Source organism: Eptesicus fuscus, chromosome 15 (assembly GCF_027574615.1).
Source record: "Eptesicus fuscus isolate TK198812 chromosome 15, DD_ASM_mEF_20220401, whole genome shotgun sequence".
Classification (NCBI taxonomy): Eukaryota; Metazoa; Chordata; class Mammalia; order Chiroptera; family Vespertilionidae; genus Eptesicus; species Eptesicus fuscus.
The window spans coordinates 65694199-65719867 of record NC_072487.1 but is presented as its reverse complement, the minus strand read 5'-3'; the positions used below and the strand labels follow the sequence as shown (position 1 = coordinate 65719867).

General features: G+C 46.3%; 1 protein-coding gene across 1 annotated transcript in view; it reads right to left on the bottom strand.

Annotated features, from left to right (window-relative positions):
* Positions 1 to 5687: 5687 nt before the first annotated feature.
* Positions 5688 to 25669, bottom strand: part of BRINP1 (BMP/retinoic acid inducible neural specific 1) — a 108545-nt gene continuing 88563 nt past the window's right edge. Inside the window, exon 7 of the mRNA XM_054727246.1 lies at positions 5688 to 7199. Coding sequence (XP_054583221.1) covers positions 6059 to 7199 — 1141 coding nt within the window. The 3' untranslated portion in view covers positions 5688 to 6058. The remainder of the gene's footprint in view (positions 7200 to 25669) is intronic.

Here is a 25669-nt window from a genome sequence, read left to right as displayed (position 1 = left end):
TTAAAGTCTGGGTTATTTTTATGATAGCTTGTTTAGGTAGCTTGTTTGCTCTTATTGGCGAAACTGTGTGGCATAGTTAGGAGATCTGATTTGGGAGACTTAACAAATCAAAATTTCATCATTAGCTGTGTGGCCACAGACATGTAATTTCATCTTTCTAAGACTCGGTGTCTTCCTGTGTAAAACTGGAGTGATAATTAGACCCACCCCATTGGGTTGCCAGGAAATTAAATGAATAACACATTAAGTTCTTACCTCGTTGTTTGGTGTGTAACATGAGGTCAATTGATTTTTAGCTATTATTATAAAGATTATTAATTTGCATATTATCTAAAGCATATTTTTATTTATGTCATTTATTTAACAAACAGATAAGCTTTCAATATACTAGTCACTGTTCTAGGCTCATTAAATGCACTTAATTCTCATAACCATACTAGACAGGACATATTAAGAGCCTCATTTTTACAGAAGAAGGAAGTGGAGCCCAGAGAGGTTAACTATCTCAGCCATTGCACAGGTAGAATGTGAATGAGCTCCTGGGTCCAGGGCTGAGCTCTTAGCCAGAGCACTAGGCTGTCAGTATTTTTCATGTCAGGAATCATGTTGAATGTAATGCTTAAACACTAACCTGGGAACTGGGAAATTTGAGTCCTAATCCTGGTTCTGCAGGTGCCTGCTAATTCAGAAAAACCCAGCTCCGGGGCTAGGCTTTAAGCTTAGCATCATTTTGCACACTAACAAAATATTAGGTGATGTAATTATTACCTTATAATTATGTGTTATATAATTAATACCATATAATTAACAATGCCTTGGCAGTGTTGATAATCAGCCTCTAATGTATAAGAACATTCCTCATTCATGCAAGCCTGTGGCAAAGTCAGACCAACCTTTAGTCCCTGGTTAAGGCTTACAGAGATCACTTGACAGGAAAACACAATCACCCACAATATGACAATTTACACCTGCATCTTGGGTATCTCTTCTTTCTCCTGAAGCTTTTAGTTACATTTCTTTTTAATCAAAGCCACCTTCTTCTTGGGGTAAATGACTCCATTTAGAAGTTTTATTGAGATGTGAGTATTCCTGACTGTGAAGATGCTCCCTGCTTCATTCATTCTTAGGGAAATATTGGCCCTTGGGTGGAGCCAATATAGTTTTTGTGGTCACCTACCAAGCAAGGGAGTTTGGGAATAGAGGTCATATATCAACTCAGAGAGCAACTCAACTTGTGATTCATGAAGCTGATTTGTTTTTCCAAGCTACTTAGTGGAGGCTTTTCCTTTACTAATTTAACACTGAATGTTTGTGTCTCCCCCACCCCCCGCCCCAAGTTCATATGTTGATACCCTAACCTCCAAGGTGATAATGGTATTAGAAGAGGCAAAAATGATTAGGTCATGAGGGTGGAGTCCTAATGAATGGGATTTGTTCCCTTATAGAACAGACCCAAGAGAGTTCTCTTGCTCCATCTGCAATATGAGGACACAGTGGGGAGATGGCCTTCTATAAACCAGGAAATGGATTCTCACCAGACATCAAATCTGCCACGACATTGATCTTGGACTTTCAAGCCTCCAGAAAGGTGAGAAATAAATGTTTATTGTCTGTGGTATTTTTGTTATAGTATACTGAATTGACTAAGACAGGTACTCTGTCCTTCTGTTCATGTACTAGTGAACTAGGTTCTGTAAGTACTGGTGATGCAATATGTATCAATGCATTCCTGCCCATCCTTGAACCAAGCATGTCACTTTCCAGTTTAGAGACTTCTTTCTTTTTATTAGTACTTACAAAGAATATATCTACTTAATATGTTTGGGATTTTATGTATGTTAGGTTTTATTAAAGTGACCATAACTACCATAAGACATTCATCCTTATGTTAAAAACTGCATTCCCTAAGGGCAGGATTCGACTCTATGAACTACATTAACTTGATATGTAATTTAGACCAAAAAATGCTTGAGATAGTGAAACAGGAACTCAATTCAGGCTCAGTGTTCAAACTTGTAGAATGACTTTGGGTATAACTCCTCCTCTCTGAAAATTGAAGATTGACAGATCTTTAATGACCCCTGTACCCTACATGTCTGTGGTTCTATATGTCCACTCCCTTCTCCACTTTCCCTCGTAAATTGGCCATCTTTAAACCTAATAATGTATTCTACCTTAAAGTCTATTTTTACTGATATTAACAGTGCTACATCAACTTCCTTTTATCTGTCTAGTATGTCTTTATCCATCCTTTCATTTTCAACCTTTCTTTCCGTTTATTTTTAATTTATAATTTGTAGGCTGACTACCTCTGTCTTTTTAATGACCAGTTTTGTCCAATTACATTTATTGTGATTATCGGTGTGGTAAGTTTTGCTATGTCTATGTGTCCAGCTATTTTAATAATTTTCTGCTTTCATTTGTAAAATGTCCCCCTATTAATTTTAAGTCATACAGGCTATAGCTTGTAGAGGTTAATCACTTCTCACCCTTTGACTCTGGGATCTCTTCCTCCAATCATTTATCACCATCTAGTGGTTCCATGTTATTCCTTCTTTCCACAGAAAAGAGAACAGGAGAAAATGTTTGTCATGGAGATAATTTCATTAGCATAGATAACCTAACAAGATACTTCATATTTAAAATTATATTTTTGTACTTGGATAACCCAAAGCCTCTTTCCTTCTGTTGTGTCCATTTGTTTTACTTTCCAATTGTTCTCCCACTTGGTGACACACAGTCTCTGTGCCACTATGATATTAATCACCTAAGGAAGCCTTGCTGTTAGTGTGACCTCTTCTTGGCCTCCTCTTTGAAGGGAGCAGATAAGCCAGGGTCCAAAATTTTCCAATGATTTTACTTGATAGCTAATTAATGACCTTCTGTGGTTTCCATGGCAATGCCACGCTTTGCTGCCAGGCCTTATCCAAATGGGCATTCTGTTCACTCTTTTGCCTTAGCATCAGCATATTAATCAGACACCACAGGTCCTTGGTTGCTGCATCAAATTGGTAAGACACTAATTGAATTAAAATCTCACTTGAAGGCATCAGGCTTATTTTTCCTCCCAGCTTGGGGGGAACTTGGTTAGCTGAAAGGGCCAGAATCAAACAGGAGGCACCCTGAAATCCACAGAACTTTGTGTCCTTTTATAGCAAAGTATTTTCCTTTCGACTTTGAATAAATATTTTGATGTCTGAATCTCTCTCCTTGAAAATTTCTCTATTGCCCTGACCTTTTCAATGTATTCTCTTTGTAATATGGAGTATTTTCAAGGTGAAGGGAAGAGGCTTCTCTCTCTCTCTCTCTCTCTCTCTCTCTCTCTCTCTCTCTCTCTCTCTCCCTCTTACACACACACACACACACACACAGAGTTGGTGAAGTTGGAAGGCTCTAACTGAATTGTGATAAGGATTAGGTAGCAAAGTTCATATGAAAATTGCCTAGAAATCTGTAAAGTGCTGTGCAAATAGAGGAATTATTAATCTTGAGTCCTAGGAAGGTAGAAATGAAAGGGAGGAGGAAGAGAGGCAACTGAGGGATGATCAGCCTTAAATTCATTCTTCAGCTCATGAGGATTATGAATGATTATTTCAACTTCTGATATCGAGTTGAAATCCTCCCTCTCCTTGGTAGCTTACCATTTAAAATGACATCTTTCTATAACTGTTGTTGTAACTGACCCACAGTGCCCCATGCATATTTACACCCTTGTGCTGTGCATTCTCTGCTCCTTGGCCCTTTGTGCCTTGTGATTTGCCCATGTCACATTCATTTTCAACACTCAGAACACACTTACCTAGCCCTATGAACAGAGTCAATCACTTCTTCAGGGCTCCTCTGGGTGCCTGGCCCCACAATAGCACTCATCATGGTGTACTGTAATTATTGTTTATTTTTTTAATCAGTGCATATGTCTGTCTTTTTTTCATTAGTCTGTGAGTGACACAAAAGCATGGACCATTTCTTACAAATCTTCATTTTTCTGACATGCTCCATTCATGGACTAGGTGTTGTAAACATGTTTCATGATTTACTGACCTGCAAAATCTTGTACTTGGTCAACAACTGCTATGTGCCCTCTGGAATGAAGACTTTCCAACTTAAATGAACACTGAATCCTCTCAGAATATGAGGTCCAAAAAATTCTATTAATGGGAAGTGCATGTCAAGTGTTAAAACTGGTTTAGAAATATGTTAATGTGTACTAAAGAAACTAGAATATTAAAATTAGAATGTACCACTATGGAAAAAATACCCGCTAGACACACAAACTAGGTAATTCTCTACTTCTTATGCATGGCTTGCCTCATCTTCTTTCACCTTAAAATAAACTGTATTGGGAATGGTGTTCTCCTTGAGTCACATTATCAGAGACCCCGGTGACCTCTGAGATAGGTCTTTGTCTTTTATCTCGGATAGCATTACTGTGAGAGAGAAATACACATTCCTGAACCAGAACCAGTGTGTGTGTGTGTGGGCGGGGGAGGTCCACAAACCCTGGTCAGGTATGAGAGGACTGCCTAATATTTTTGTAACAGCCTGGAATGAGCACGTTTGCCCCCCACCCCCACCCCCCTTCAGCAATCACAGAGAGTGGAAGATAGCACTAATTAGCTTCCTGCCCCTGAAATGGCCCAGTCAGCCAACAGCAGGCATCTCCCTAAGATGGTAAAGGGGTATTTGCACTGGGCAGATGTTTAGACCACAGGTGTCCTGCTCTTTTCCAGCCTGAAAGTGTGCAATCCTGTTTCTCCGCCAATACAGAAGCGAAGATCCAGATGCTCAGAAGCACGTCCAGCAAGTTCCTTAGCAAAAGGATCCACACAGTGTTTCTGGCGACGGAGTGGCACCTGCCCAAATCCCCTAGAGGTGAGCTTTGCAATCACTTTCCTTCTTGTGTCTCTCCACCCAATTCGATCCCCACGCCCTGCGTGAGGCTTCTCAGCTTTCACAGATGCCAAAGAAATGGCAGTGTTATTTTATGGATGTGTGTGTATTCGGAGTTAATAAAAAAATAACTTTTTAGAGACTTCCTTGGGGAAGTCAGCTTGGCAGACCAATGCACTATTTAAGCCTACCCTATTTTATTTTTTACTTAGGTTATTGATTTTTATTCAAATTAAATTTTAATATGTGTGGTATTTCTAGGAAATCTGACATAATTTCTGTTTTTGGAGAAAGTAGGTGAAAGGGGTTTCATGACTAAAGGAAAAAGAAAAACAACCCGAGACTGAAATATACTGTGTCCCTTGGCATTTAGCCTGGAGAACACAGGAGCGTGGCAGCATGATTTAGGAGGGCCTGCCCAGGAACTCGGGCCTCATGCAGGCAGTAACTGTGTGTAGCCAGGGGCATGCCTTTCTCTCTGCGTCTATTCCCAGAGAAATGGAGGCCCTGGACTGCTGACTGCTAAGGCTGTTACTGTTTTAGCCCCGTGTGATTATGGGAACACCTCTCTCCCCAATCCCATCTGTTGTCCAGCTTCCATGAGCTTCAGTGTATTCACCATGAAAGAAGCGAGGTGGGTAAGCTAGCCCTGTTACTGCATCCGCCATCCTTGTGTGAAAATGAGTCAAAAGAACCACAAAGAAGCAAGCATAGAGAGGGAAGAAATCGTAACCGAAGAAATATCTTCTTTATCTATGTCCATTTCCTCCCACAAGGAAAAATGGCAGTGTCGGTTGTACATTACATATAGCTCTCTTTCTTTTTCGCGTGTCACCTTAGCACCTGCACAGCAGAGACCTTTACAATCCATGGCATAGGCTCTCCCCGCCTCCCCCTCCGCCCAGCACCTGAGGCCTAAGAAGCAACTCCAGCTCCCTCCGAGCTCCTCCAGGTGACAGAGTATAGAAATAACAGACATGCCCCGCGGTTTCAGACAGTCGCTAGAACGTGTGTTCAGTGTCCAACGAATGAAGATGTTTTCCTCCGTCTCTTCGAATAGTAATTACATTTTACAAATATTTTTTTTTTAATTTACTTCGCGTGGTTTTCGTCCTGTTAACTGTTTTGTACAACAAAAGGGAACGTCCCGCGGCCCGGGCGTGGCCGGTTAGCAGAGCTTGGCCGTCATCTGGTCGGACTGTTTGAGGATCTCCGTGTTGTAGAGGTCCAAGGCGTGGTTCACCCTGATGATCTCGCTGTTGGTCAGCTTCAGGCGGTGCTTCAGCATACAGGAGAACAGGTCCAGCTGGGGCTTCCCGGGGGCCACGGGCGGGGCCAGGCGGTTGATTCGGTCCCGAATATCCAACAAGAGGAGCATCACGGACGACGACGAGTAGAACTGGCCGCCCTGCGTGTAGGACTGGTTGACCTGCTGCACGGCGCTGCGGAGGAGGTCGGCGTTGAAGCGCAGGCTGTAGCCGAACACCTGCACGTCCGAGATCTTGATGTAGAACTGCCGCTTGTTGGGGTCGGACAGGTCCACGGGGCCCTGGCCGGTCTCGTTCCGCAGGACGGTGGCGAGCCGAGTCCGACTGCGCAGGTAGATGTGGACCGTCTCGAAAAACGTCTTCCACCGATTGCCCAGCAAGAGGGTCCAGTTGTAGCACTGGCTGTTCTGGAGGCGGACCTTCTCCCAGCGCGGGTAGCCGAACTCGCCGAACGGCATGTTCCAGCCCTCCGAGTGGCTGCCGCTGAAGGGGTTGACGTAGACGAAGAACATGGGGTCCAGGCTGCTGTTGCGCATCTGGCAGATGCGCATGGACATGCCGATCACCATGTGGATGAAGTCCATGCGGTTCTTGTTGCTCTTGAGCGTGAGGGACATGCGCTTGCGCCACCGCGGGTCAAAGAAGGTGTCGAGGCGGATCTCGTTGCTGACGAAGGTGGTGTGCACGTAGAGGCGCGAGTCCATCTTCTGCAGCAGGTACTTCAGCTCCAGGTCCTGGAAGTCCAGGTCGGTCTCGAAGCTGATGAACTGCTCGCTGCGCTCCGAGTCCACGTTCTGGGGCTCGCAGCGGCCGCGGTACAGCTTGTAGCCCTTGTTGCAGGAGCCGCAGAGGGAGATGTTGGCCAGGCTGCACATGGCGCAGCTGTTGTTGCCGCCGATGATGCAGGGGATGGGGCGCTGGCACAGCGTGGTGCTCCCGTGGCACACGCAGCTCCTCTGGCTCTCCAGGAAGGTTCCCCAAAACCCGTTCTCATTGCAGTAGAGAAGCGACTGCACCCGGGCCAGCCACTGCTGGATCGTCCTGGGGACAGAGGGAGAATGGAGAAGGTTAACCACCAGGGCAGGCGGAGAGTGATGAGTGTCCAACCGATCATGTACACGGAGACGCCCTAAGAATGAAAGGGCTGGGCAGACGAGTTAGAACAGGAAGAGCTCTGAATGGAAGTTAGGAGAAGGGCAGTGTCAGTCCTTGTAACCCACAGGCCAGCTATACTAGCAGGACGCTGGACTTCCCCCTGTATGTTCACTGTCCAATCCGTAAAGCTTAGGGGTTGGAGTACGCTCCTTGGGGCCCCTTCTAACTCTATGATTCCATTATACATTCGCCCCACATAAGTTTGATTCAGGAAATTAAAATGGATAAATTCAAACACCCCTGCTGGATGACAACAGATTGAAAAAAAGGGAAAAATCAGCAAGAGAAAGTAGCTTTAACCTGCATCAGATGTTTCCACCCTCCTCACAGGTTCTCTCAGGCGGTTATATAACATTCAGCCTCAACAAAAGCAAGTTCTATTTTATATCACTCTAGAGATGGCGAAGTGCTACCATACCGATGACCTGATCTGACCCTGACAGTGGCTTCTCAAACAGGTAAGAAAGATGTCATTACCCCCATTTTCCCAGAGCTCCTAACTCTCACCTCAGTGGAGTTTCCATCACAGCCTGTATGTCTAGGTCTCCCTCCCCACTGCCCCTCAACGCTGTGTAAACGATAGCCAACCTGTCGCCAAATTCCTGCCACGGAAACGTTCCAGGTAAGACAGCTACTCCACCAGACAGAAATCAACAGAATAGGTAAAAATACGTAAGGCCGTCAGCTTAGCGCCTCTCATTTTTCCTCATTCCTGTGCCAGTCACCTCCTGGCTGTCTTTCAAGCTATGAGCGATTCCTTACACGTGTCTGGTGCTTCTTACCCTGCACGGGGCACATTCACTCCCATTTTCTCTCTTGAGCCTCACAACACCCTGGCTCACGCACACAGGAGCTGAGGTGGTGCTGGGCCTCTCCCTCTCCTTCCTAATCATGCTGACCACACGGGGCTGCAGGGAGGATTACATGCATTTTTATGTGAAAGCTTAGCCCCAAACCTGATAGGTATTAAGGGCTCGATAAAAGTTAGCTCTTATGATTCCTGCAAAGGGACTGCCCACTCCATTTTATAGACATGGCAATCGAAGCTCAGAGGAGAAAGGATGGACTAAGTCACGCAGTGAGCGAGTAGAGAAGTATCCTGGCTCAGAGCTTTGGCTTTTTTTTTTTTTTTTCCCATTAAATGTCAAGCAAGAGTCAAGAAAGCCCTTCTTGAGGCTACAATGGGCTGTGGTGATGGTGTTGGTGACGAAGGTGGTGCCTGATCCCCACTTTAGAAGCCCTTTTGCATGGTACTGCCTGTGGGAGGGAGGGTCAGCCATCACCTGTTCGATCATGTCCACGGTTAAGCCACCATGGCCAAGCCCAGGAACCACGGGTTCGGCAGTAGAGCCCAAGGTTAAAAAGTGTGTGTGTGGGCCCAAGGAGAAGCGAGTTCTGAGCTCAGTTCTGTAACCAGGAACCAGTCACTTCATGTCTGTAAGCCTCAGCGTCCGTATCTCCAGTGAGTGAGAGGACTGAGTGAGATAATATATTTAAAGGCCGGAGCCCGGCATAGAACAATTACTGAAGAGGTAATAATAATAAATACTCTTATCCCAGGGAATAAGCTGTTCCTTTGAAGGTATTGAGGCATTCAGGGATTTCACTATCTCTCCAGAGTTTGAGGAAAACCAGTTTTTCACACGGGACATTTGAAAATGGATACTATTGAACCAGCTTCCCAGGATGCTGTGCTTTGAATGAGTTGCTTATCAGCTGAGAGGGATGGAGGCATAATTAGCGAGCTCCTTGAAATTGCTCTGCCTTTTCAATCCATAGAACCACCCAGCCCCTGGCAATAAACCCCCACCACATTCAGAACACGGGTTTTCTTGTCAGTTTCCCCTCCAGGCTCTAAGACTTGGGGGCGGGAGGGCTCCCCTCCTTCCCTGAGCATCTAGCCCAGAGACTGGCTCCATATTAGTGTTTGCGGAGTGAATGAACAAAATTAATATTTTTGTTCATGTTTTGCATTAAGAAAACCCACCTTCCCTTCTCCCCTCCGGACTGCAGTATTAGTTTTCAATACCATCCACCCACACAGCACAGCCCCAGTCTCGGCTGCGTGAGACCAATCCCATCCCAGCCTGGAGAACAGCAGCAGGCCCGGCCTTCAGGCCACGCAGCTGGAATGCTAATGAGCTCTGCGGCTCCCACCTCCCAGGCCAGAACATTGACTGAATATTGGCTATGAGTCATCTGACGGTTTTGTGAGCTGCGGGGACCGCCACACGTCTCCGATTGCACGGTTCCATCTGACGAGAGCCTAATTTCAAAATGCCCCTTTCAAATGGCCCACACTTGCCCCTGTCACTCCCTCTCCAAGTGACAGGACAGTACCCCATTTAGAGCTCCTCTGTTCCCATCTGCAAGGCACTCTATAACCCCGCAGAGCACCCCCTTTCTCGTGTCTCATCATTGGGGTCCTTTGTCAGAGCCGCAGCCCCCACTCCTTGAATCAATGCTTGATTGTGGCTGAACTCTCGGAATCCTCAGGGCGGGGGACGAAAAAGATGAAAGTTCCTGGTCACGCTGCAACAGGCAAAGGGGCTAGTGGCGCATTAGGATTCCAGCCCAGTCCGGCGGGAGGGACTGGGGACAGAGGCCCTCTGAGGCGCATGAGCGAGCGGCATGGCACCTGCATCTCCTGACCTCAGAATAATCAGGAGGTTGTGGGCTGTATCAATGAGGCATTAATGCTACAGCAAGAGCACTTAGAAAGAGGCAGCGTGCAGGGAGGGGGCAGAGTAGGGAGAGGTGGAGCGAGGGGAAGGGAAAAGGATGCGGTGTTGGAGCTCATGGGGGAAACGAAGGAGCTGGAGCTGGATGAGCAGACAGGCACCTGGAGAAGGGAAAGGTGATGGAAGGAAATTAGAGTGGGGAGGAGAGAAACAAATGCAGCCACAACTTCCACTGTCATACATATCTCACGGAATATGGGCACTGGATGGGCCATGTGAGGGCGAGTGGTCCTTTTGGCAAGAGGCAGAGGGAGGGGGCCAGGTGGGAGGCAGTGTTACTACTGAGTCCTGATTCCCAAGGTCAGTGACCTTTCCTTTGCTTTTTAATAACCTTGAGAAGAGCAAAACCAGAGATACAAGCTCATTCCAGTTTGTGTGTTTGTTCTTAACAAGCAACTTCCAACAATGAGGACTCCACCTGAATCAGATCAACCTCCTCTCCCTTCTCCGTCTGCAGCCAGGGCTCTAGGTAGTAATTACTGATGGGCAGAAACCCTGCCATGCTCGACAGAAGGCAGCACCCTACGTGGGCCAAGGCAGTCAGGCTCACAACTGCTGAGCACTCACTGTATACCGGGCATTGCGCTGGAGCAGCACAGCCAACCAGCTGCATGAAGACAACGAGTTCTGCAGAAGGGAGATAACTTGTCTCCAGTCACGAAGTGACTCCATATTCAGACACTGGGGTCCCTAACTCCAGCATGGGCGCACTTTCTTACAACCTACCACAGTGTAAAATTATGACAAAGAGGCAAGCAAGAAGTAAGCAGGCCACAGAAAGAGGAATACATTGAAATAATGGAAAGTTTGAGCATGTGAAGGGACTATTATCACATCCCTGGCTTCCTCTGGACCTGCCAGGATCCTTCTCCTCCATTCACAGATAATTGGAGCTCAGGACTAGTGCATAGGGAGAGGCTGGGGACCAGGGGTAGGAGGGGCTACGATCTATAAATACCACTTCCCAGGCTAGTTGGTGACAGCCTGCCTCAACCCTGGCAACAGAGGACGGCTTAATAGGCCGGCTGGAGGGAGGGGCTCACCAGGGCCTGACACGGCCCCACGGCAAGGCAGTCAGTTGAAGGCAGTAAGGACCAAGTTTTAAAATGCTTTTCTCTGTCCCTGGGGATCCAAAGCATCTTCCGTTCGAAGCCAAAGCTGAACTCCAATACATCTAAATCAGCATCTTTCTGTCGGATGGGATTTCAATTCATTCTGACGAGGCCCTGAGGGGAGGGCAAAAGGAGGAAGGGAGGGAGGGCAGGAAGAGGTGCTTTTATTTCTAAAGCCCACTGGCACGGACCCGCTGAGGCTCACAGGAAGCAGCCTGGACCACAGAAGCGGAAGCCCGAGATGCTGCCCTGGAAATGTCCGGCCATCTCCCTCCTGCTCAGACTGAGCCCTGAGACCTTGGTGGACCCACATTTCTTGAGTGCTTTCCACATCACGGCAGCTACCCCTTTCTCCTCCCATCAGGCCCAGGAGGTAGGACTCCCCGGTGATTTCCACTTGACTAATGTGGCTTTGAAGGCCAGAGAGGAGCTGTGACTGGCCACGGTCACCCAGCACGGATGTGGCACACCAGAGCTCAGGATTTCCGGATCCAAACGCAGTGCTCCCTCACTTTGCCTGCTGTTCCCTTCCCTCCCTCTAAACCCCAGACCGGAGGAGCAGCTAGGCTCCGGGCCATGGAGACACTGCTGCTCGCCTGCAGGCCCTGTCGTTGCCTCAGCCAGGATTTTCTGGCGACATGACAGGTCTCCCAGTGACACAGCGTGGAGTTGCTCGTCACTGGAGGCCGGAGGCTGTGCCACCCAGGGCTTCCCATCAGAGCTTTCAAAGGCACACCTCCCTCTCAGAGCCACCTGGGTGGGAGCCTCGCTGGGACTCCTAATTCAAGCAAACTCCCTGCTGATTTTAATTGGAGGTTTTGCCTAAGACAGGAATGCCGTGTGGGCCAGTGACATTTTAGGGAAGATCATACAAATCGGGCGCCAAGGATTGGGGGGTGGGTAGGGAAGAGACAGACTAGGCTAAAATAGAAGCCTATAGTCCATAATTCCCATTTGCCTACCAGAAGTGTTTATTTAAACGTGGAGAGGAAATGAAAAAAAAAAAATTGGAGTTCTGATTTACTCTGTTAATTATGCCCTGTGCTTCATCCTTGGCGTGTCTCTGACATCGTAATGGGTGTCTGAGTGATTCTGTGAGACTCACAAAATGTGTGTGTGTGTGTGTGTGTATGTATATATATACATACACACACACACACTCGGTAGACCTTCAACTACACTGGGAAGACAAACAGTTGTTTTTAGGTTTCTGGTGATGTACTGTTTTTTGGTTGTGTGCATGCATGTGCATACACAAGCATGTGTGTGTGTATGGGGAAGAAATGGTGTTAATAAGAGATGCATACATCAATGATGCCAGAATGCTTGGGGTTCAACCGAAAGCAGCCCGGGTTTATGGATATGCTTTGTGAATTATAACTGGCCATCGGACCCACTCTGTGCTCATCATTTTTCCCAGATAAATATTTAGCCTATTAATCATTCCCCTCTTGGGTTTCTATCATTGCCTTAATAACCTGCTTTCCCTTCTTCTCAGTTCTTCACAGGATGTCAGAGCCTCCGTGAATGGCTCAAGCAGCAAGAAGGAGAGACCAACAGAAGAATTCTGCAGTTCCCTGCCAGGACAGCTCTCTGGTCTGGTTTTGCCGAGGCAGCGGGGTCGTGTCTTCAGGGGCCAGAGGGAGGAATGGGGAGAAGAGCAAGTAAAAATCCAATAGGGGACTCTTTCCAATTAGGTTGTCAGGAGCTTAATTGGGGAGGATTATGAAACAATTTTTGCAATTACACAGCTCTGTGTCTGCAAGAAGGTGACAGGCAGCATCAGCTCTGGATTTAAATGCAGCATTTTGCTTTGGGGCATGCGTGTGCTGGAAAAAGGGAAGGAAGGGCTGGCAGCAAGGCTAAAAGTAGCAGGTTGCTCCAGGCGGAGGGGCAAGACCGGCGCCTTCTCCCTGGGCGGTGCTCAGGCAGGCGAACCAGGGACTCAGACCTGAAAGCCAGACAGTGAGAAGGGGCTAACCCCGAACCACAAGAATGGTCTTCTAGGTCGATGATCTGGGCAGGAAGAAGGGTGAGCGTAGGTGTGGGGGTCAGTTAAGGACATGCTGGACTCAGCCCGTCCATGGTTTGGCCTTGGATAAGTCACTTCACCTCTTTGATCCTCAGTTTTCTCATCTGTCTCTTGGGGAAGGCAATGCCTACCTTACACTTCTGTCCTAAGAACTAGAACTGAATGGGCAGAGCTGCTGGGAGGCTTGTGGTGAAAGGAGGTTCTGAATGGCCATTAACCATTATTGTTACTGCGGGCAAAAAATGCTTTGTTTTATCAGTGTTCCAGGTAAAAATATTCCTCTCCCTAACTAGAAAGGCCAGCTGATTAATATCCTAGTCTCACTGGTTCCTCACCCTCCACAGTGTATAGTGAATGCTATCTCGGTGATGCTTGAAGAAAGAGCTAGCGACGTGGGCTTTGGAGTCAGGAAAAGTGGGTCTTGAATCATAGCTCCGCTCTTCATTACTTAACCTCGAGCTAATTGCCTGTCCTTCCTAAGCTTCATTTTTCTCAACCACAGAAAAGAATAACAATACGGTACTTACAGGGTTGTTTTGAGGCTCAGATAAGATAATGTATTCAAGCTTCCTACACAGTGTCCCCCATGAAAACAAACTATTGTGTTTCTCTTGAGCTCACACAGAAAACGTTCCTTTGAAACAGGTAATTGTAGCTTTAAAAATCCAGGGAAGTAGTTCAATAAATGTTAGTGGGTCCATTGAATACTGATATTAAAACAGCAACAACACCTCTTCTTGACACCTCATCCCTTATGTACCCCCAAATCATTAGCGGATGAATTCCAGATCTAAATGTGAAAAGTAAATAATAAAAATAGTACCAACATCAACAAGATAGGGTTTAGAAGAAAACATAGGGGAACATCATTACGATACTGGAGGAGTCAATATTGTAATGGCACACTTAGTATGGCACACTATCCAGGAAAAAGATTAATAGGGATATATTAAGATTAAAACATCAAAGATACTATTCAAAGAGTGAAAAAAACAACCCTTAGAGAATGTATTTTCAATACCTCTACCCAAGCAAAGACTGTTTCTAATAGATAACTCCTGCACTGATTGGCTGCTGGGGGCTAATCAAAGGCATTTTATGCTGCCTGGGGTTTGCCACCCCTTTCTGGGTCTCTTTAAACCACAGTACATGCAAATATCACAATCTATATTTATCTTGAGAAGGTTCTCACTGAATTATTTAATAAATGTAGTTTGTCCCAGAAAAAACACATGCCTACAAGTCAGTAAGAAAAAGTCAGATAACCAAAAGGGAAAATAGGTGAATGATATGAATAGGTACTTACTCAAAGAGGATACTCGAAAGACCAATAAGCACACAAAACTCCACTTCCTTAGTCACCAGGACCATGCCGATAAAAATAGAAAAGCTGGGAAACACTGAGTATTGGCAAGGATGCTACTGGTGGGAGGGAAAATTGGTTCAGCAAATTTCGAGGGAAACTGGAAGTATCTACTAAGGAATCTACAAAGTTGAACCTACAAATACTTTTCCGTCCCAGCAATTCCGCTCCTAGCATGTACCCAACAAAATGCATATAGGGAGTCACCCAAAGACACCTGGAAGACGACAGCACTACTCATCATAACCACAAACTGGAGGCTGTGAGAGTGACCATCAGCAGTACAACAGACTTCCACAAAGAAAACAATATTCTTGGGAATAAATGAGCCCAAACTACACAAAACTACATGGAGGGATTTCACAGAAGAAGGAAAAGGTGAAAGCAACCAGACACAAGAGTCCATTCTGTATAGAAAGAGGCAAACCTGAGCAGGGTTTCTGCAGGGCCACACGTGTGAATTCCTTTTGTGCACATTTATGTTGCTGTACACTTAGGATGTTTTCATGTTCTATCTGCAATACTCCCATAAAACATTTACCCCCAAAATCATCCTTTAAGACAAGCGGAATACTACTACTAAGATGTGATACCTTACATTTTTATTTCACTGTTAAACTCTATATTTTTATGTCACTTTTAAACTTCCTAAAGTTCTTCGGCGTGGTTCCAATAATTTTGATCTTCACAACTTTTCTGTGTCATGGGATGGTGGAGAGGGTAACCTGGATCTCAATATGAAAAACAAGACTCAGAGAGCAGCATGACTTACTGAAGGTCACCGGTGACTTATGGTATCACTAAGACTAACTCACCCGAGTGAGGGTTTGCTGGGGCCCTGTTGAGGTCCGAGGTGGGCGGGCTGGGAGGTGGTTCTGTAGGAGGATATGAAGGAGCTATCCACAGAAGCTGTAAGGTCCCAGCTCTATTTCATTTTTTTCTTTTGTTAATCCTCACCCGAGGATATTTTTTCCATTGATTTTTAGGGAGAGAGTGGAAGGAAGGGGGAGAGACATCACATCTATCTGAGAGAAACACATCCATGGTTGTACATTCTTGGACCGGGACCAGGGATCAACCCTGCAGCTGAAGTATATGCCCTTGACCAGGAATGGAACCCGTGACCTTTCAGTCTGCAGGCCAACGCTCTAACCACTGAGATAACTGGCTAGAGCTTGGACCCAGTTCTATTTCTGACTAGGTGGTCTGAGCCTCCAGATTCTATTCTGAACAGGCAGCCACTTCCAGGCCCAAGGGAAGAACACACACACACACACAAAACCACAACCTAAAACAACAAAAAGGGTCTGGAGATGCTGATTTTCTTGCCCTGTGTCAGCAGATGAGCCAACTGCCCTCCTTGCTACATGTGCAGAATGAGAGCCAGGGATGGGAACAGAGACAGGCCTGTGTTGTGTCGCACAAACCCTACACGTCACTCACAGTGAACCCTGCCCTGGCCCAGGTCATACATCCTTGGGTGGCTGCCAGGTTCAGCCTGTCTTTTTACCTGGCTGCTGTCTTTTTACCCCCATAAATAGAAAAGCAATGCCAAAGCCATTCTTAGGTAAAAGCATCATTGCCCCAGGGTTAGGAGGACACTTGAAAGCGCCTCTGACTGACAGGCAGCTGCCCCCAGCTAGCCTGCGGCTTCTTGTGGGCCTGTACCTCTTCCTCAGTAGGACAATTTAATACTCACTTAAAATAGGTCTTCGTCACCAAACGGCCACCCTCTCTCCTCTCCTCCTCACCCCCCAAAAATCAGTACATCAGGGACTATCAAAGTAGCAATATACTCCTGGGGAAACTGTCTGTGGATCTAGGATGGCAATTTCTAGAACACTGGAGCTGAATGATGCTTAGACAAAGCCTGGTCCATGGGGAAAGCCCAGAGAGGTTCTGTGACTTGGTTGGGGTCACACAAGTAGTACCTGGAAGCCCAGAACCAGAATCTTCCCCTGGGGAAGGCCACCCGTGGACACTCCTCATTTCTCCCAGCCTCTCCGAAAGGGGCGGCAGCATTGTACCTGGTGACGGTGCACTGGAGAAAAGGAACTATTCACACTTTCCAAGGATTGCTGGACACTGGCTCTAAACTAATTCCAGGAGACACACAATGTCCCTGTGGCACCTGTCAGAACAGGCGCTCAGCGAGGCCAGGTGATCCATGAGTGTTAGCGCAAGTCCTCTCACAGTGGGTCCAGGGGTTATTTCCTGTAGTTAGCTCCCGGCTTCCAGAATGCACACTTGGAATTATTCCATAATTGGAATCCTTAGAAACTGGCAGAACCTTCTTCCTTCCCACTTTTGGTATCCACACTCTACACGTAGCCACCAAATAATTAACACTGTGGAACATTCTCTCCCGTTAACCAGCTTCCAAGAGAATAAAACAACAAAGCATGCCAGTAGGTTGAGGCATGTGGCAAGGGGCATAAACTTAAGATAAATCCACTAAACCACAATCTTGGTTGGCACGGGTCTACAGGCCCATTTTATATTACAAAATGCTTCCTCGTAGGTCTCTGAAGAGCGCAGGCCCCTCTGTCCTAAAGGGTATGGTAATGGAAAACCCACTATGTGTGGCAGGTGGGCACGGATCCTTCCACACTCCTCCCTTAGGCCTAGGTCTATATTCCCGCCCCTTGAGTCTGGGAAGATTCTACCACTGCTTAGACCTGTGGTCGGCAAACTGCGGCTTGCGAGCCACATGCGGCTCTTTGGCCCCTTAAGTGTGGCTCTTCCACAAAATACCACGGCCTGGGCGAGTCTATTTTGAAGAAGTGGCGTTAGAAGAAGTTTAAGTTTAAAAAATTTGGCTCTCAAAAGAAATTTCAATCGTTGTACTGTTGATATTTGGCTCTGTTGACTAATGAGTTTGCCGACCACTGGCTTAGACCAACACAAGAAGGCAGACACGATTCACGCAGTTTGTGATGCAGATCTCGAGAGACTAGCAGCTCCCACCTTGGAAAACTCCCCTCTTGGAGTGCCGAGATCACTGATAAGCAATCTGACCACCTTGCTGGAGTGATCACTTGGGAAGGCCCCGGAGAGGGGTCTGCCCAGCCGAGCCCAGCCTTCTGCCGTGGCTGCGAAGGCAGCGGACAGGTGAGTGCTGCTTTCTCGGAACCTCCAGCCCAGCCCCTCTGCCAGCTGAATACAATGAGCGCCTTCCATCAACTCCACGTGGAGAAGAACTGCCCGGCCGATCCTGGCACAAACTGCTGGCCCATCAATCATGAGCATAATATAATGACCGTTGTTTGAAACCTCTAAGTTTGGGTCGATGTGTTATACAGAAGTAGACATTCAAACTACTACATACAATGAGCCCCAGAGAAAACTCAGGATCTCTCTTCCCCATTGTGTTCCTACCAAGCTAAGTGACTGTACGAGGCAGAATTCTAACATGGGCCCTCCATCCCCAAGATTCCAGGCTCTGTGATACGAAATCCCTTCCAGGCCTGTGGCCTCTAACATGGCACAGCTGACCTAAATACTGGGGTGATTAGCTAAGGGGATCTAATGTCATTAGAGGTGTCCAGTTAAAATCAGAGTTTTCTCTGGCTGTTGCAGAAGGAGAACTCTGAGAGATCAAGTCGGAGAAGGACTTGCTGCATCTTTGTTCCTTTGAAGATGGAGGGGTACCTGGCCAGGGACCCGAGAATGGCCCCTCAGAGCTAAAGGTGAACCTTCTCCCACAACCTCAGTCCCACAACCACAAAGAAGCGACTTCAGACAACATCCTGAATGAGTGTGGATGTGGGTTCTTCCCCAGAACCTCAACGTCTTCATTTCTGCCCGTGAGACGGAGGCAGAAGGTCCAGCTACACCTGCCCAGACTCCTGACCCGTGGAAACAGTGAGAAAATGAGTGGGTGTGTTTCTTTAAGCCTCTAAAGGTCTGGTGGTTTGTTACACAGCAATACAAAACTCATATAGTTACTCTGGCCAAACACTTTCCCACTGTTTCATTTTACTCTTTAGTGAAATGACAGAAATAGGTTAGATGATATTTTAGGTTCCCTGACAGCCATGGCATTTTATGATTTTGTAATTTTAGGTTTAAGCCTCCTGAGCCTCAGCTTCCTAAGGCAAGGCATGGATGCAGGGCCCATTCAGTGCCAATTTTATCTTACCTACTACATTTCAACCTCCCTGTGAACAGAGATACCCTTTGTCTTGTTCACCACTCTACCCCACCCCTTGCATAATGCCTGCAACTTAGCTGATCACTAAGTATTTGTTGAATAGAGCAATGAATGGATGAATGAATGAAGATTTTTGTATAAATATGCTCGTGACTATTCTTTGACAAGAACAAAGGACTGTGCCTATGTAGGATAGCAGCAGTGGGTCGGTCATTAATTTCTGTGGGCCTTAGTCTTCTTACCTGTAAATGGGGAGACTAACCCTTGCTCTAGCTCCCTCATGGGGAATTATAAGGATCAGATAAGCTCACTGGTATGAGAGCCCTTTGCAAACTTTAAAATAACCTGTGCATGAGGTATTTGTCTTAGTAATAGTTTATTTCCCTAAGCCAAATGGTGTAAATCCATTCCCTAATTACAGCAGAAAACGAGGGCCTCCCTGCTGTTCCGTTGGCTGCTGCTGGTTAGCAGTCACACCACCTCTCAGCAGGAGCGGCACCTGCTGGGATACAAAGCCATCAGCATCTATCTGCTTAAGACCAGCTGAGGATGAGCATCTCTAGCGGCAGGAAGGGAAGTCATCACCGGAGGTACCACACCGGATCATCTGGGTCACTGCCTCTTAATCTGGGGGTAAGTCACTCTTTTCCAAGGCTGTGTACTGAGGAACCCAGTCTTTCCGGCAGGAATGTAGTTCTCTCTTCCTACCTTTGTTGCTATTCAAAGTCTATGCTTATAAAATGGAAAGCATAATAGAATCTGGGTTATAGGGACGTTGTAAGGATTAAATGAGTAAATATATGCAAGCACTGAAAACTGTTTGGTACATAATAAATGGCCAATCCATGTTAACTATTATTACATCTTTTTTTTTCTCACTATATGACCTTGAGCAAGTTGCTCCAGTAATAGTGGCAAATTAGTAGGGATAGGAGCTTCTGTCTCAGGACGAACTCATAACTGACCACTGTGTAAGTGACCTGACACACTCCCTTCCATTAGGTACATGTGGTGTGTGACCATCACAGGACAATCAATACTCATGGCTGGATGGTTGCACTCCTACAACCGGAGAGTCAGCTTTGTGTGTTCCCAAACCTGTTTATGCCAGTTCTACTTAGTATCATTTTATCATGGAATTAAAAGCAAATATATCGATGAAATATGAGTTTTTTCCCTGTGGAAACTAATTTGAATTCTATGAAAATATTCTACAAAGTCCAGTTGTTGGACAAAAAACTCCCATCCATTTAAATAAAGGGGGAGTATTCGAGAAAGACTGGAAGGATTTATAAAATTCTACAAACATGTAGATCATTTTCTTAAGAGTCTTTAAACTACTGATCCACTTTGAATAAACCGAAGTTGGAAATATTATAGTTATTGGTCAGATGTATGCAAAGATACATACATGCATAATGTCAAATAAAATATATGCACACCCTCCAAAAAGATTTTAACCCTATTTGAGAAGACTGGCTGAAGGATATGCATTTATATGTTTGATGTTAAAAATGTATTTATGTATGTGCAGCATATATACATTTTAGGATTCCCCACTTTAACGTACTTTTTCAATTAACCAACCAATTATTGGTCTCCAATTTGTCTGATAAGGAGCCTTGTGCTTTGAGTTCTTACTGTATGCTACAAGTGGCCTATATGTTTTGTTATTGATTTTCAAAAGTTAAGTATTATTTTTATCTGCCCCATACCAGTTAGAAAACTGAAGCCCAGACACCTTAATCCAGTGCCAAGGTTGCCATGCCAATGATGGCAGCCACACATCTTGGCCTGTCAGACTTCAGCATCTGAACTCTAAGTACCTGAAGTTCCACAGCCTCTCTGCTGTGTTACTACATTTTGTTGGGCTCCTGCTTGATCTTCTCTAACGGAAACATCCATTTCTTGGATGAAAGCGTCTTCATCAAACACCTAGGGTCTACTACTGCTGTGTTCTTGATTATGCTAACATTGTATCTGTTCATTTCTTTACAGGCTATGAAGAGTTTTCACATACATCATACAATTGACTGGGGCATGAAACTCCATGGGGCAGCTCCTCTTATTATTCCGATCATACAGATGAGGAAACAGAAGGCTCTGATGGGTTTAGAGACTTCGGGAGGTCATGCATCTAATAAGTGGCATAGCTTTGTCAGTCTAATAAACCAAACCTGACTTTAGTTCAATAAAATATAAGAAGTCACCTCTGTCTGGCCCCCTGCATGTGTCTATGGAGATAAAATCCCGAGGCAAGTAAGTATAGGGTTCAGAAAGAAGAATCAAAATCAGCGTGGATATTGAGGGTCATCGCAAGAGAGATAATGATTATCTCGGTAGGCAGAGACTTGCCACAGACACCAATTAAACACTGTATGGAACAGGAAACGTGTTAGAAGCTGACATGGGTTCAGAAGCTATGGCCCCAGGATTGGAGATGACGAGGATGCCCCCAAGAGATTTTCATCTCAGCAATGCATAATTACATTGTGGCTGGCGAGGGCCTGGACTGCGGGGTCAAGGCCATGTGAATATGGGAAGTAAAAATAAACCAAAGACCAAGAGTCAATGGAAAATGCCAATAATTATACCGCCTGCCCTCCCGTTGAGGTTCCGTGCATCTGCTTTGCCTCTACAAAAACCAGGTGAGGGATGGAGGGAGGAAACATCAAGTCACACTCTCACAGCAAGCACCTACTTGGTGCTAGGAGTCTTTCTTCATTCACGGAATTTAATAGATTCTGAGACGTATCTATTTTTGCTCTCTTTCTTTCTCTCTCTCCCCCCCCCCCCCCCCCTCCCCAAGAGGGTATATTTCCCAAAGTAACAGAGTTAGCAAGAATTACTTTCAGGATTTGTATCCAGGTCAATTGAAGACCATCTCCTCTTACAGTTTCCATTCTACCCTGCTGCCTGGACCATCACAGACCTTTAGTCATGGTCCATTCACAAATCCCCCAAGTGACCCGGAGCTAGTCCCTTAATGCCCTTTAGCCTTAGTTTCTTCCTTTGTGAATGAGGAAGATGGGAGAAGCATACTATACAGGTGGAAAATCTATAGATTCTTTACATGACCATGGGGCATTATTTTAAAAGATTATGTCAACATGTCTCTGGGACCCCATTCCAAGCAGAAAATGAATGACGCATCCATCCATTGGACAAAGATTTTGAGCAGCTCCTGCAAGCCAATGAAGGTGCTAGGAGTGGTGGGGATGTTCGGTGGAGAACATGGGTGCAGGTACATGCCCAGAGCAGATGGTCTCACAGGAGACACAGACATTATTAAGTAGATAGAAAAGGAATGGTAAACTGAGATGTGGGCTTCATTTGGGAGTCAGAGTGCTAGGAAAGCATATCAAACCGGTCCCAACACAGCCTTTCAGTACCAGGATCACAGCCTAATGCACTGAGCTCTGAAGGACACATGGAAGCTACTGCGGGAAGGAACAAGGAAGGCTGGTTCCAGGTGGAGGGAACAGCCTGTGCGGAGCCTGTGGAAGGGGCGGGAGGCGTGAACACCTGGGGAACTGAAAGGAGTATACGGTGATGTATTACAAATCCGTGCACTTGAAACTTATTCCATCTCATTAACCAATGTCACCCCAATACATTTAATTTTTAAAAAACAGAAAGGCGATTAGTGGGGGTGCAGCTGAGATAGCCAACAAAAGGCGTGAAAGTAGGCATAAGAGGTAGGCAGGGCCAGATCCCGGCAGCCCTGTAGGTCATCTTAAGTTTTTGCGCTTTCTCCTAAGCGCGGTGATCAGTCACCCAAAGGTTTAAGCTGGTGACAAGATAGAATTTGATTCGTAAATCATGATTCTGACTGCCTCCTGGAACATAGATTGGAAAGTGATTAGATCTGGAGACTTAGTTAAAAGGCCATTCATTGTGTTTTGGAGGAAGAAAGATCTTAGTTTGAACTCTCCGCTTCTCATTAAAATGGACTAATTAGCATCATCTGAAAGCGATACTGCTCACAGATCCAATTACTGACCTTGTACCAATATTTTGGAGTTGAGCTGTTGCTCTCTCATTCTCTGTGGCATTTCTCCTAGAGCTGGGAAGGACCTCGGAGAAAATGAGCCCTGTTGTTTCCAAATTGTTTTAAAGAAAATAATAAAGTGTCACCTTAATTTCCCAAATGAGTTTTAATTCACAATTCCATAAAGAAAATGGATAAAAGGTGGCACTAAAGGTGAGGGGCGATTGTTCCCTACTCAAGCTGCACCCCGCCCCTGCAGGGCACAGGGCCCGGTTATTGTGGCCAGGGTTCCCGGGAGCACCTGCCCCAGGCCCCTGAGGATTTAGTCCGGCCCACGCAGGGCAGAGCCGGGACCTGAACTCAGACCCCTGGTTCACACCAGTGTCCTCTCCAGCATGCCCTGAGCCTCGAAACTGAGGTTTGGAGGACAAAGGCCCTGTTGCTTGTCTGTAAATGCCTCTTGGCAGGCCTGGGAGACCAGGTGGTCAGTAGATATTTAAGGAATGCACAGAAGTCAGCTAATTCTGCATCGCCCATGCTGACTGGGGCTTTTTCCTTCCCTCTCCAACTTCCTTTTTTCCTCTCTCTCCCTCTTTCCTTTCTCCCCCCTTCCTCCCCGCTTTGCAATGAGAGGTGATTTCCACCATAAGACAGTGTTTATTCTGGGCAGGTCACCCATCACTTGGATCATCTTGCCTCGGACAGGTAGAACAGCACAGAGGTGTCTGGAAAGGAAGCTGCCTCTTACTTGCTGCACAACTTTCAGTAAGTCACCGAACATCTGTTCCTTCACTTCCCATTCATAGATGGGCTGTGCCAGAGCTACCTGATGAATGAGGTGAGAGCTTAGAGCAGGCCCTGGCCCATGGTAAGTGCTGTAGAAGTGTCAACTCTTCAATGTGGCCTTGGACCTAAAGTCGGCCTCAGTCTCTTCCTGATGAATCTGGTTTCCAGCTCACCCTGCTTGCATAACCCCTTTTCCCAGAGCACTCAGAGTTTACAGAGTACTTCCCAACACACCATCCCAGGTGACACAGACACAGACCCTCCAAGGCAGCAGAAAAAAATTATTATGCACATTTTACAGATGAGAAAACCAAGGTTCAGAAAGTCTCAGTGTCAATAAAAGTCAAAGTCTACTTCCCAATCTTTCCCGCTTTTTAACTAGACAATGTAAGGGTCTCCTGGTAGCAAACCATCCTCAGAAACCTCCCTTCTGGGTCCCTGCCTCCCCCTGACCTGTCCAACCACGGTGCCACTGTCTGACACTAGGGCCAGCTCCTGCAAAGGCTAAAAGAAATCCATCACGGTAACCCTGGGGACCCCCCAAAATCCTTGTACATGATGGGCACCCAATAAACATTTGGTTGGGTGTTGGACACCCGATTGGCAGGTATGGGCTAGAGTCTTGCTGCCCACATCCCAATAAGCACTGAGCCCTGGGGTAGATGATCCGACTTATCTTAGTGCTTGCAGAGCCCAACACAGGGTAAGCTCGCAGGAGACGCTGGCTGCGTTGTCCTGCACTAACCCCAGCCTCTTCTCTCTAACGACGGGGGATGTGCCTGATGTGTCTGCCTGGTCTTCAGATCTGGTTCAGGGCTTAGCAATGGAATCTCAGCACACCACACTGGAGACTATAAAACTCTAATCCTGCTCCCCCTCCCATGACCTTGATGAACTAACCCTGCCTTTGGCATCAAAATACAATCAAACCAGGGAACCCAACCAAGCACAGCTGCCTCTGCTTGCTTCTGCACACCGAGTACAGCCTGCACAGGGCTCTGGCCCACCACGCCCGCCAATGGAGTCAGCAAGACAATTCCAATCCTGCCACTCCCCTGCCCTGTGACCTTGGGCAAGTTAATTCCATCTCCAACTCATCAGTTCCCTCATCTATGAAACAAATCCAATAGCATCAACTTCACCGAGATAGTTCGAGGACTGGATGAAAAACTATGCCAACATCATCAACACTCAGAATTAATGAGCATTAAAGTGGGCTAAACAATTTATATGCAAAATATCAATGCCTGATTAAAAAAATGGCAATAAGAAAAGTAGTTAACGTGTATTGTTTTCCACCTGCCAGACAATCTTGTAAGCACTTCATGTGGGTTACAGCATTTAACCTCCAAAACACCCTTATGAGGATGACACTATTATTAGTCCCATTTTACAGATAAGAAAATTAAGGCGCAAAGATGGTAGTAAATTCACCAAGGCTCCAATATAAGCAGGTGGCAATGCTGGGATTTGAACCCAGGATGTCTTGGTCCCGAATCTTTACAATTTGCCAGACCTGTTGCCTGTTATACTAGCTACTCAATAGCAATTGTTATTGCTTTGTGTTTGTTATCATTACCAACATTAATCTTATTTGTCCTACATATAGGATAGTCATCTCTAGCTCCAGTTACACTCAATTTATCCTGCGGTACATAACTCCAAAGAAGACTCCCTCGGCCCCCGGTGACCCACACCTCCCAGTATTCACACCCTGGATCCTGGGCTTGGCTTTTGGCCAACAGAACATGGAAGAAGTGATGCTCTCTGACTTCCAACGCCAAGTTGTAAGGAGTCTTACAGCTCCCTTTTAGTCTCAGGATGCTGCCATGCTGTGAGAACTCCAGGCCGCATAGACAGAGCAGGTGTAGGTACTCATTGGCAGGCCCACCTGAGCTCCCAGGTAACAGCCAGATCATCTGCCCGCTCTGGGAGTGAGCCCCCTTGGATGTCAAGTTCAGTCAAGCCCCCAGATGACTCCAGCACCAACCAACTTGACAGACTCCCCCCCAACCCTGACTTGTGTCCAGTCCACCTACAGGACCATGCAAGATGATAACAAAGCATTGTTTTGAGCCACTAAGTCTTAGGGAGAACTGCTTAGCATCAACCGATAAGCAGAACACCTGCTTTGTCTTCCAGCCCAATACACAGGTCCCAGCACACCTTGAAACAGTT